This window comes from Zea mays, chromosome 3 (assembly GCF_902167145.1).
Source record: "Zea mays cultivar B73 chromosome 3, Zm-B73-REFERENCE-NAM-5.0, whole genome shotgun sequence".
NCBI classification, from domain to species: domain Eukaryota; kingdom Viridiplantae; phylum Streptophyta; class Magnoliopsida; order Poales; family Poaceae; genus Zea; species Zea mays.
Window position 1 is genome coordinate 196,338,940 of NC_050098.1, and position 13,574 is coordinate 196,352,513.

The 13,574-nt window shown below is 44.5% G+C and overlaps 1 protein-coding gene across 1 annotated transcript; it reads left to right on the top strand.

Annotated features, from left to right (window-relative positions):
• The first annotated feature begins 738 nt into the window (after positions 1 to 738).
• On the top strand, positions 739 to 1,836 carry LOC103651145 (uncharacterized). Its single transcript, XM_008676749.4, has 2 exons — positions 739 to 1,137; positions 1,234 to 1,836. Exons 1-2 carry the CDS (start codon positions 1,035 to 1,037, stop codon positions 1,371 to 1,373), a joined length of 243 nt encoding a protein of 80 aa, XP_008674971.1. The 5' UTR covers positions 739 to 1,034; the 3' UTR covers positions 1,374 to 1,836.
• The last annotated feature ends 11,738 nt before the right edge of the window (positions 1,837 to 13,574 follow it).

Here is a 13,574-nt window from a genome sequence, read left to right on the forward strand (position 1 = left end):
ATAGGGTGAACGAGAAGGAAAGGAAGATGTCACGTGAATAACGAGCGAGCCCGTCTCGATGGCCAGACGGTGAGGCTTGATGGAGGTGCCACCGACTCACCAGCAATAGCCACGAAAACTTTCTCTGAGCCCGTTTGTTGCAGTGCTCGCTCGCTCGCTCGCTCGCTCACCTGACCTCACTCACCTCGATCGCCTGGCCTGGTAAATCGATGCCGTGCGTTGTAAGAGTTACCCAATGCCAATGCATGCGTCCACACGCCTCCGCGGCGCGTCGGTCCTTGAAGCAAAAAGCATCATGATCTCATGGACGCGAAGAAAAAGGAGGAGCTTGCGGCGCACGCGTCCCGCGTCCGGCGTAAGTTACGAACGTCCCTCCGTCCGTCCTCGGTCGGCTCCTCGCGGCACCCGCCCGACCTTGTTTATCATACATCTTGCTTAACCCACTGGTGAACAGCGCGCAGAAGAAACTAATTAAGGGCGACGACCGGCTTGGTTTTGCCTGATTGGTTTCTTTATGACGGCATGGTGACCCTTCGTCACAAGGCGCTGCGGCGTGCACCAGTTTAATGGGCACGGTGGTCTTGATTGAGAGTGAAAGGTGGCACTCGTACGTCCGCGAGGGTTCGAAGATCCGCGAAAACGACGGGGCAACGTAAAGATCAGCTGCGGACACGGGCGGGCGCAGCTTCGGCGTGGCATGATTGCGCGGCAAGGGAGTCTGGTGGTGTGGTGTGGTGTGGAAGAGGGAGCACGCAGACGAAACCGGAACCCAACGGATGAACGGACGGAAGGGAGGGGGAGAATAGTGTGGGAGGCTTTACCCAAGTGTAAAGCAAGCCAAAGGCACGCTCCCGCGGCCGGGTTGCTTCACCGGCGGGTTGCTCATATACACGGCACCACTGCACTGACCATGGTCAGTGACCGCACCGCACCACCTGCCCTGCCCCTCCTCTGCAGCAGCTCTTGTTCTTCACGTGCTCGTTCGTCTTCACGACGAACCCGCACGGGTTAGCTCTGGCTCTCCTGCTATAGATATGAGATGCAAGAGGCGGCCAAGGCTCGGCATGGGGTGGCTTCGCTCCGTGCTCTCCCCGCTCAGGAAGCTCTGGTGCCGCGTCAACGCGGTGCAGCGCAAGAGTACGTCCGTTGCCCAGTCAGTCACACCACGCGCTCTGCTGCTCCCCTCTTCCGTTTCTCTGGCTTCTGATCCTTCTTGTCGCTGCTCCTGCGCAGAGAGAGGGATCTACATCCTGTACGACGACGTCAAGTCGTGCCAATGCGAGGACGTGCACGTGCTGTGGGCGATCCTCGTTGAGTCCCACGGCCTGCCGACGCCGACGCCGACGCCGCCTCTGCTGAGCCTGAAGCGATGAGGGGCGGCGGGTGCTCCGCCGCTGCACCCCCTGAATAAGCGAACGGTCCATGGATATACCTCGACATGGCTATGTCGCTGAGAGGTGAATTCAAGTAGTAGCGATTCTGAATTCTGATGTACATAGGGATCAACCGATGTGTGTTGTGTCGCCGGTGTGCTGCTCTGCTGCCGGCCTGGATTGGTGCCTCTGTTGGAGGCTGCCGAGACGAGAGTGGTCGTGCAGCTGCGGAGGAATGCAGCTGCCGCGCGTGTCGCTTTGTTGACGAGTGTGGTGATGAGCTTCTTGGAGTTGGAGCGCACCCCTCGTTCGTTTGACTTCTACAGTTTACGTACGTGTAAGACTGCATCTGGATGCGGTCCTTCAGCCCATCTCTATTGGAGTTTGGAAGGGAATAGCAGGAACAGAAATTGAATCCTCACCGATTTTCTGAATCTGGTATCTCCCGTTTTCAGTTTTCGCTTATGTATTCACTTTGCACTAGCTGGAGTAGCACAATGCTTCTTCCTGCAACCACATGGTACGGACAACAGGGTAGTTCAGGTTCAGGAAGAAGATGCTTGTTCAGACAACCGTAATTTGCTTGGTTTCTGCTTTTTTTTTCCTGACGGGAAGGTTGCTACACTTAGGTCTGATATAGGTTAACTATTAGTCTATGATTGGTTCTATAAAGCACAAACAGTTTCTCAGAAAAGAGAAAGCTTAAAGCTATTTTTAGCTTCACATAAAAAAACTGCGTATGTGACAGAAGCTGAAAAACAAGGTTCTAAAGAGAAATTTTATATAGATCTAAAATCGGCTCAGTCAAGTAAAAATACACCAAACACATTCTTATAGTTGCTCTATATTCTATTGAACTTTCTCCGCCAACACAGTGGCAGTCGATAGACCAAGCTGTCTAGCTACATGGTGCGCCAACCGGCGCCATTACCCACGCTCACACCACATGGTAAACCTAGAAAAAACGGCCAAAGAGTGCCCACCTAAACCACACCGAAGACCGAACTGAGACCAGGCATGTTATCTTGGCTAGAATGGAATTAGCTAGCTAATAAATATAACTAATTTGTTAAAAATATCTAATAGTTAAACTATTAACTATGTTTTTAGCTAATTTTATCAACTAACTAGCTTTAGTACATTCAAACACCCCCTTAAAATCTTATCAGACCAAACAACTAGCCAAGAAAACACACAAGCTCACATAACAGAAGAAGACGACCGTGCTTCGACAACTTTTCTAGAGTATATTTATTTGCTTGAATAGAAGATTACATAAAAAATAAATTGTAATCCTATAATCAAACACATAAAGATTTATTTTCTAATATGAGTAACATACATAACTAAGCAGCAAGCTTAGCATCGAAGGTTTATTTTCAACACTCCTCCTAAACCTTATTGTTGGGGCATTTTTCTCCGCCGAAGGTTCTCTAAGCAAAAAACACCTTCGGCAGGACGATATGCAAGCAAACACGACATGAAGATAAATGCCGAACCTACAATTGAGAGAGCTTCGGCATAATGGCATGCCAAAGACGAAAGATGTCACTGACTTAAAGAGGAAAAGACTACGTAGTCCCTGATAATTTGTGTTATGATTGTAATTAGGTATTAGGAACACGAATGTAATTTTGTCTGGGCTACGCCGTGCCTATAAATAGATGAACAATATTTCTGTACTGTTCACGCTGACTTGTAATCACGCACGCGTCACTTCTGCTTTTTCACCTTCTGTCAAGCCGAAGGTACAAATGTAGTTTAAATATCATTAATGTTTATTTATGTTTATATAATGAGAATATGAATAGTCTAATAATTTGAAATGATTATTCATATTCCCTTCGTGTTTCATGTCTCTATTTACATCCTTGCTTATTGAAATGATGAAGGTATGTCCTTCATGACCTTCGTCCGAAGATCATTATATCCTAGGGGAGATAATGTTTCGAAGGACGAAGGTCTTTAACCATTAACACTTGTGTTGCCTTGTTCTTGATTTATATCATTTGAGAAAAAGTGACCAACATTGGCGCCCACCTCCGGTGAACTCACTTCCACTGTTGTGACGATGGCTTCATACAACAACCAAGTTGTAGCACCTTCGGTCACGAAGCTGGTGCTCCCAATCACAGGTGGTTCAAGCTCAGAGCCAGCCAATAAGAAGCAGAAGAAGGAAGCACAAAGAAGAGTGCAGCGTGTTGGGGTGCAAGGACCCTTTACAGATCTAAGTGGTCTCACATCCCAATTACCTTCTCCCAGGAAGACCTTCAGCTTAAAGATTATCCTCACAATGATGCCATGGTTATATCTTATGTCATCAAGGGATTTCTGGTCCACAATGTTCTGGTTGACACTGGCAGCGCATCGGACATCATCTTCGCGTTGTCTTTGACATTGTTGATATGGAGTATCCATACAACGCAATCATTGGTCGAGGGACGCTTAATGCCTTCGAAGCCATTCTTCATCCAGCATATTTATGCTTGAAGATACCTTCGAAACATGGGCCCATTGCTGTTCATAGGAGTCAGGAAGCTGTCAGGAAGGCCGAAGGAAGCTGGATGGATTCAAAGGCTATCCATAACATAGATGAAGTCGAAGCTTATCAGCAGTATAAGCACAAAAGAGAGAAGGCTGCTTCAGCGGATCAGCCGAAGCCTATGCCCCTATGTGAAGATATAGCACCAAAAGGTATTGCTGGGATCTCAGCTATCTGGTGAACAGGAAAAGACTCTGCTAAGGTTCATATTCAACAACAAAGATGTTTTTGCTTGGACAGCTAATGATCTCTGTGGTGTCAATAGAGACGTTATCGAGCATTCACTCAATGTGGACCCATCCTTCAGACCAAGAAAGCAGAGGCTTTGGAAAATTTCTGATGACAAAGCCGAAGGTGCACGAAATGAAGTAAAGAGACTTCTCAGTGCCGGTGTTATCAGAGAAGTAACATATCTAGAGTGGCTAGCTAACACTGTTATGGTGAAGAAGGCTAATGGGAAATGGAGAATGTGTATTGATTTCACAGACCTCAACAAGGCATGTCCGAAGGATGAGTTCCATTTACCAAGAATAGACTCCCTTGTAGATGCAACAGCTTCTTCGGAACTCGTGAGCTTATTGGACTTGAGAGCACCTAGAGGGGGGGTGAATAGGTGATCCTATAAAATCAAACACTAAATAGCCACAAACTTGATTATAAAGATGTTAGTGCGAGTTAATCAAGTTTATAAAGCGAACTCTTGCAAACACAAGCAATCACAGAGAGAAGCAACACAAGAGACACGCGATTTTTATCCCGTGGTCCGGCCAAGTAACACTTGCCTACTTCCATGTTGTGGCGTCCCAATGGACGAGGGTTGCACTCAACCCCTTTCAAGTGATCCGATGATCAACTTGAACACCACGGTTTTTCCTTTGAGATCTTTTCCCATTTGCGAGGAATCTCCACAAGTTGGAGCCTCTCGCCCTTACAAAGTTTTGATCACAAGAAGCACAAGAGTAAGGGAGGGAAAACAACACACACAAGACTCAATCCGCAGCACACACACACAAGCCAAGACTTGAGCTCAAAGCACAGCACAGGGAGTTCACAACTCGAACGGAGCTCAAATCACTAACACAACGAATCAAATGCGTGGAGGCGGAGTCTGGATGTCTTTGTATGCTTAGAGAATGCCTGGTGTTCTGCTCCATGCGTCAAGGGGTCCCTTTTATAGCCCCAAGGCAGCTAAGAGCCGTTGGAGATCAGTTTGGCAAGCAATTCTTGCCTTCTGTCGAGTGGTGCACCGGACAGTCCGGTGCACCACCAGACAACCACTGTATCAGTCCGGTGCGCGATCTCCGTCCATATCGGGCGCAGCCGACCGTTGGGCCTCGGGACCGGTTGGCGCACCGGACACTGTCCGGTGTGCCCAACCGACCGTTGGCGTGGGCCACGTGTCGCGCGTTGATCACGCGGCCGACCGTTGGCCGCTGGCACCGTTGGCTCACCGGACAGTCCGGTGCACCACCGGACAGTCCGGTGATTTATAGCCACGTCACCTTTCTCTTTTCCCGAGAGCGTCTAGTTGACGCCGAGCCAGCCTGGGGCACCGTACACTGTCCGGGTGCCAGGTCCGAGTTGGTGTTGGCTGAACTTTGCCAACTTTTCTCCAATTTAAATCTTCTTTTCTTGGCATTGTTTCTAGCACTTAGATAACCATGTTAGTGTTCAAAAACAATTTACTGAGTCTAGAAACATACCTTGTTCTTGATTTCACACTTCTCACTCATTTGGTACATAAGAACTCACTCAATATGTGTTGGACATCTAATCACCAAAATACTTATAGAAATGGCCCAAGGGCACATTTCCCTTTCAATCTCCCCCTTTTTGGTGATTTATGCCAACACATTAAAAAGCAACAAAAGAAGTGCAACATCAATGCAAATGAAGACCAATTTCTTTTTCACTTAATATTTGGCATATTTGGATCACTCTTTGCCACCACTTGGTTTGTTTTTGCAAATCAAATTCTTTTTCCTATCTCTAAGTCAAACACACTTGTTTAGGCAAATCGAGAGATATTCCAAGAGTAAAATTGATCAAGTGCCAAAACTCCCCCTTTTCCCATAATCAAAATTCTCCCCCATAAGAGACCAAATTTTGCAATAAGAGTATTTTGACAAAATCCAAATTTTAACTCCTCTATTTTCAAAATTCACAAGTGGTTGGCTGATCCATTTGCTTTGGTCCTTAATTTCTTCCCCTTTGGTATTAAGCACCAAAACGGGATCATTCTTGGCCCTTTAACCCCATTGCCTCACCAAAATGTCAATTAAGAGCAAAAAGGCAATGAGAACACAAGTATGAACTTGGAATTAATTACACTAATACCAGAGTGCAGTGGAAGTCTTTTAATCGTCCAAGTTCACTTTCCCTTTCAATGTACCTTTGAGATTACATCAAGTGTACTCAACCAAACAAGTTAGTCTCAAAAGGGTTAAGTTGTAGCACATCTCCCCCTAAATATGTGCATCATGTGCATACGGACTTGTGAGGTCCGGGGATGACTTGTACAACTTGAGCATCATAAATATACAACGAATAATGTAAATGCTCAAGGTAACATGATCAAAGGCATAGACTACATGTATCCTATAGATCAATCCAAGTTACGCGAATCTAAGACATTTAGCTCACTACACAACCTGCAAAAAGTTTTCTCATCCAACATCTTGGTGAAGATATCAGCTAGCTGGTTCTCGGTGCTAATGTGATACACATCGATATCTCCCTTTTGTTGGTGGTCTCTCAGGAAGTGATGCCGGATGTCTATGTGCTTAGTGTGGCTGTGTTCAACAGGATTATCCGCCAAGCGGATTGCACTCTCATTGTCACATAGGAGTGGGACTTCGCTTAGATTGTAGCCAAAGTCCTGGAGAGTTTGCCTCATCCAAAGTAGTTGCGCGCAACACTGTCCTGCGGCAACGTACTCGGCCTTAGCGGTGGATAGGGCAATAGATGTTTATTTCTTGGAACTCCAGGACACCAGGAACCTTCATAGAAATTGGCATGTCCCTGATGTGCTCTTCCTATCAACCTTGCACCCGGCATAATCGGAGTCTGCGTATCCAATTAAGTCAAAGGTAGACCCCTTTGGATACTAGATCCCAAAGCAAGGCGTAGAAACTAAATACCTAAGAATTGGCTTAACGGCCACAAGATAACATTCCTTGGGGTCAGATTGAAATATAGCACACATGCATACACTAAGCATAATGTCCGGTCTACTAGCACAAAGATAAAGTAATGAACCTATCATTGACCGGTATGCCTTTTGATCAACGGACTTACCTCCTTTGTAGAGGTCGGGTTGCCCGTCAGTTCCCATCGGCGTCTTCGCGGGCTTGGCGTTCTTCATCCCAAACCTCTTGAGAAGATCTTGAGTGTACTTCGTTTGGGAGATGAAAGTGTCGTCCTTGAGTCGCTTCACTTGGAATCCAAGCAAGTAAGTTAACTCGCCCATCATTGACATCTCGAACTTTTGCATCATCACCCTACTAAACTCCTCATAAGACTTTTGATTAGTAGAACCAAATATCATGTCATCAACATAGATTTGGCAGACAAACAGATCACCATCACATGTCTTTGTGAAAAGAGTGGGATCAGCCTTCCCAACCTTGAAAGCATTAGCAATTAAGAAATCTCTAAGGCATTCATACCATGCTCTTGGGGCTTGCTTAAGTCCATAGAGCGCCTTAGAGAGCTTATATACATGGTCGGAATACCTGTCATCCTCAAAGCCAGGGGGTTGTTCCACGTATACCTCCTCCTTGATTGGCCCATTGAGGAAAGCGCTCTTCACGTCCATTTGGAACAGCTTAAAAGAATGGTGAGCAGCATAGGCTAATAATATCCGAAATGACTCTAGCCTAGCTAAGGGAGCAAAAGTCTCCTTAAAGTCCAAACCTGCAACTTGGGCATAACCTTTTGCCACAAGTCGAGCCTTATTTCTTGTCACCACTCCGTGCTCGTCTTGCTTATTGCGGAACACCCACTTGGTTCCCACAATGTTTTGCTTTGGACGCGGCACCAGGCTCTAGACTTCATTTCTTTTGAAGTTGTTGAGCTCTTCCTGCATGGCCAACACCCAGTCCGGATCCTGCAAGGCCTCCTCTACCCTGAAAGGCTCAATAGAAGAGACAAACAAGTAATGCTCACAAAAGCTAGATAATCGTGAGCGAGTGGTTACTTCCTTGCTGATGTCACCCAAAATCTGGTCGATGGGGTGATGTCTTTGGATCGACGCTCGGACTTGAGTTGAAGGGATCTGTGGTGCTTCTTCCTCCATAACCTATTCTTCCTATGCTCCCCCTTGATCACGTTCCTCTTCTTGAGGTACTTGTCCATCATCTTGAGTTGGGGGATGCACTAGTGTCGAGGAAGAAGGTTGATCTCGTTGCTGTAGATCTTGTGGTCGCACATCACCTATCGCCATCGAGCGCATTGCGGCCGTCAGAACTTCATCTTCATCTATGTCATCAAGATCAACATGCTCTCTTGGAGAGCCATTAGTCTCATCAAATACAATGTCGCTAGAGACTTCAACTAATCCCGATGATTTGTTGAAGACCCTATACGCCTTTGTAATTGAGTCATATCCTAGTAAAAACCCTTCTACAGCCTTGGGAGCAAATTTAGAATGTCTACCTTTCTTCACCAGAATGTAGCATTTGCTTCCAAATACATGAAAGTAAGAAACATTTGGTTTGTTACCAGTAAGGAGTTCGTAGGAGGTCTTCTTGAGGAGACAGCGCAGATAGAGCCGGTTTATGGCGTGGCAGGCTGTGTTCACAGCTTCCGACCAAAACCACTCGGGCGTCTTGAACTCTCCAAGCATCATTCTCGCCATGTCGATTAGCGTACTGTTCTTTCTCTCTACCACACCATTTTGCTGTGGTGTGTAGGGAGCGGAGAACTCGTGCTTGATGCCTTCCTCATCAAGAAATTCTTCGATTTGTAGATTTTTGAACTCGAACACATTGTCGCTTCTTATCTTCTTCACCTTTAGCTCAAATTCATTTTGAGCTCTCTTTAAGAAGCGCTTTAGAGTCCCTTGGGTTTCTGACTTATCTTGTAAAAAGAATACCCAAGTGAAGCGGGAAAAATCATCAATAATTACAAGACCATACTTACTTCCCCCGATGCTGAGGTAGGCAACGGGTCCGAAGAGGTCCATGTGAAGAAGCTCCAGTGGTCTTGATGTCGTCATCACATTCTTGCTGTTATGAGTGATTCCCACCTGTTTCCCTGCTTGACATGCTGCACAAGGTCTGTCTTTCTCAAAACAGACATTGGTAAGTCCTAACACATGATCTCCCTTTAGAAGCTTATGAAGGTTCTTCATCCCAACATGTGCTAGACGGCGATTTCAGAGCCATCCCATATTAGTCTTAGCTATTAAGCATGCATCTAGATCAGCATTCTCTTTCGAAAAATCAACTAAATGGAGCTTGCCATCTAGTACACCCTTAAAAGCTAGTGAACCATCACTCCTTCTAAAGACAGATACATCTACATTTGTGAATAAACAATTATAACCCATGTTACATAATTGACTCATAGATAGCAGATTATATCCGAGCGATTCAACTAAAAACACATTAGATATAGAGTGCTCGGATGTGATGGCTATCTTTCCTAATCATTTGACCTTGCCTTAGTTCCCATCTCCAAAGATGATCGAATCCTGGGAATCCTTATTTTTGACGTAGGAGGTGAACATTTTCTTCTCCCCCGTCATGTGGTTCGTGCATCCGCTATCGATGATCCAGCTTGAGCCCCCAGATGCATAAACCTGCAAGGCAATTTAAGCTTGGGTTTTAGGTACCCAACTCTTGTTGGGTCCTACAAGGTTAGTCACAATAACTTTTGGAACCCAAATACAAGCCTTGTCTCCCTTGCATTTTGATCCCAATTTTCTAGCAACTATTTTTGCATTCTTACATGAAAGTACAAAGGCAATATTGCAAGTATGGTAAACAGTAGTGGGACTATTGCAAACTCTCCTAGGCGCATGAGACACAACATGATTCCACCTAGGCCTATTTCTACCATAAGCATAAGTAGAGCTAGAAGCAACCATAGCATGAGAAGTATGATAACCAGGTAAAACAACATGATCATAGCATCTATCATTATGAGCATGTCTATTAAATTTCCTATCATACATATAGGCATGGTTCTTTTGAGAACTACTAGCCATAGGGGGCCTTCCCTTTCTCCTTGTTGAGAACGAGAGTCTTTTGGGTTGTTAAGTTCTTGGTTTCCTTTCGAAAACCAAGTTCATCCTTAATTGAGGGGTGTCTACCAATGGTGTAGGCATCCCTAGCAAATTTTAATTTCTCAAAGTCATCTTTGTAAGTCTTAAGTTGAGCATTAAGACTTGCAACTTCATTGTTTAATTTTGCAATAGTGATATCATGTTCATCAATATTAACATTTTTACACCTATTGTAAATAACTACATGTTCTACACATGAATTAGTTGCATTTGCTTTCTCTAGTTTAGCATTTAATTCATCATTTAACTCCTTTAGACTAGAGACAGATTCATGACAAACAGACAACTCAGAGGATAACATTTCATTTCTTTTAATTTCTAGAGCAAGAGATTTTTGAACGCTAACAAATTTATCATGTTTCTCGTACAAAATATCTTCTTGCTTCTCTAGCAGTCTATCCTTTTCATTAAGAGCATCAATTAATTCATTTATTTTGTCTACTTTATTTCTATCTAGTCCTTTAAACAAATCAGTATAATCCACTTCATCATCAGATGACTCTTCATCACTAGAAGAAGTATACTTGGGAGAGCCCTGAGTACATACCTTTTTCTCCTTAGCCATAAGGCAAGCATGGCATTCGTTGGGGAAGAGCGAAGTTTTGTCGAAGGCCGAGGCAGACAAACCTTCATCGTCGGAGTCGGATGAAGTGCAGTCAGAATCTCATTCCTTTCCAAGATGCGCCTCGCCCTTCGCCTTCTTGTAGTTCTTCTTCTTCTCTTTCTTCCCATGCATTTCTTGTTCCTGGTCATTATCGTTATCGGGGCATTGAGCTATGAAATGACCAGTCTTACCACATTTGAAGCAGGAGCGTTTTCCCCTTTACTTGTTTTTGTTGGGGTACTCCATGCGTCCTTTTAGCACGGCCTTTAAGCGATTGATGATGAGTGCCATCTCATCTTCATTGAGCCCGGCAGCCTCCCACTACAGGAATCCAGTTAATTCTCGTCGGCTAAAAACCGACAGGAATAACCTATAAACCGACGGGAATAACTAATTCTTGTCGGTAACTGGCTAACTCCCGTCGACCCAAAGCCGATGGCCATCAGGTGTCGGGGATAACCTTATTCCCATCGACGGCTGACGGGAATAAGTAATCCTCGTCGGCCAAGTACAAGTCGACGGGGATAAGCTTTAACTCCCGTCGGTCTAGTGAACCGATAGGGATTATCTTTTAACTCCCGTCGGTCTGGTGAACCGACGGGGATAAGCTTTAACTCCCATCGGTCTGGTGAACCGACGAGAATTAACTGGGTCGACGGGGATTAATTGTTAATCCCTGTTGGTTTGACCATAGCTGACGGGAATTAACTAGGTCGTCGGGAATTAACCTATAATGCTGCAAAACCAGCACCAAATTAGGTCACTATTTCTCCACAATTGCACACAAAACATATATATCATCACACAGAACATACACAATACAAACACATGCATTGATAATCAATTCAAACATCACAAACTTAAGATCAAGTGTTTACACAAACATTTCAAATACGAGTTATGATCAAGTGTTTACACAAACATAACGTCCACGAGTTAAGAAACATAGCATGCACGAGTTCAAGTGTTTAGAGATAACCACCACTTGGGTGGTTAGAGCTTTGACCGCTGCCGCCACCAGGAGGAGGGAATGCGAAGAGGGAGTCAACAAATCCAGTCCCTGCTGCGGGATCAGACCCACTACCACCCGCTTCGGGCGTAACCTATGCAAGTTAGCAAATATCAACATTTTAAATACAAATATCAAAAAATATACAAGTGTATATTAATCGAGAGTTACCAAACGTACCATATCTCCAGGTGCAGGTATATGTGTTAGAGGGGTGTTAAACTGTGGTGACGGAGCTAGTGTGTATGCAAACTGGCTCCATTGTGGTGGCGGTGGAATATTTGTTGTTATGCCCTGTTGCTGCATTAATTGTTAAACATATGTGTTGCTATTTAATATGTTGTATTGAAATATAATAATTTAGAGTTCAAATTATGTATACTCACTTGATACATCGCTTGGTTATGTGCATTGTAAGCCTCCATAAATTCGCGTTGTTGTCTCATCTCTTCATGCATCCTCATAATCTCCAACTCCTGCTCGTTCGGTCGACGAGAACATGAGCTACGGGAAGACGAACCCATCCTCTGAGATCTCACCGACGACGAGTCAATGAATCCGTCGAAGAGTGCGTATCTATAAGTAGGATTCAAAAATTGTGATTACTACATAATCAATTTAGTGTCAACCATATAATTTCATAAGTTAGAGCTTACCGTCCATGCACTTTTCCACCACCACTTGCATACACCACCGAGGGATCCACCGGTTCATGTCGCCAGTCAAAGTCAGGACCATGGCGACGAACCATCTCCTCCCCATATGCCGCCTATACATCATTCACAACCTTACAAATGCAGGAATTTCTATACTTTGAACGTTTGTACTTTTGGGCCAAAACTCACCAGCCAATCTGTGGCTGTCTGGCTGCAAAGCTGGTGAGGGTTGTTAGGGTCTGGTCCTTTATGGCCCTCCTGGAGACCTCAATGTCATTAGGCTTTTGGCCACTCGTAGCTTCCTGTATAAACAAAAAACATTCATAAGCAATCGTACTATTTGGTGATCGATATAGCTAAATCAAACTTACCATTCTTTTAGCTTTTCGGAGCATGCCGTCACCTATTTGTTCGAAAATGACATAATACTTATAAATTAAAAACAAATGAAATAACAAAACAACTTTACTTGTTAAATATCATCAAAATCAGGATCTATTTGTTCTCTTCTATGTAGAGGTCGCCATGTAACTTTTCTCCTAACAGGTTGTCTTCTCCGTCTCTCGGGAAAAGTTAAGTCGTTAACATCTGCAACTAGTGAATCTAATGCCGGTGCAGGATCAATATGAAAACTAGTTGGCAACTCTTCTTCTTGAAACACCTCATCAACCTGCTCAAGGTGACCAAATTGATATTTGTCCTCACCTAGAGTGTATAAGCGTTCGCGGGGATTTACATTGTACACAACCCTCCATGTAGACAACTTTTTACATGGATATGTCGAGAAATAAACTTGGTTTGCTTGATGGGCAAGGTTATACGTGTCGTGTCCTTGAAGCAAATTTTCAGGTTGGATCTATGTCATCCCAAATTCGGTCCTATAATACTTCGGGTCATACCATTTACACTCAAAGAAAACTAGCGCTAAAGGCTTATTTCCAGCAAATGTAATCTCGATTATATTTTGATTTTCCCGTAATAGCAGGCTTCGTGTCCTTCCATGTCGGTTGCCCTAGTAACGACTCCACTATTTTGAGTGGCAGCCATAGGATGACTTGATTCGAAAATGCTTGATCGAAAGCGATATCCATTGACGTCGTA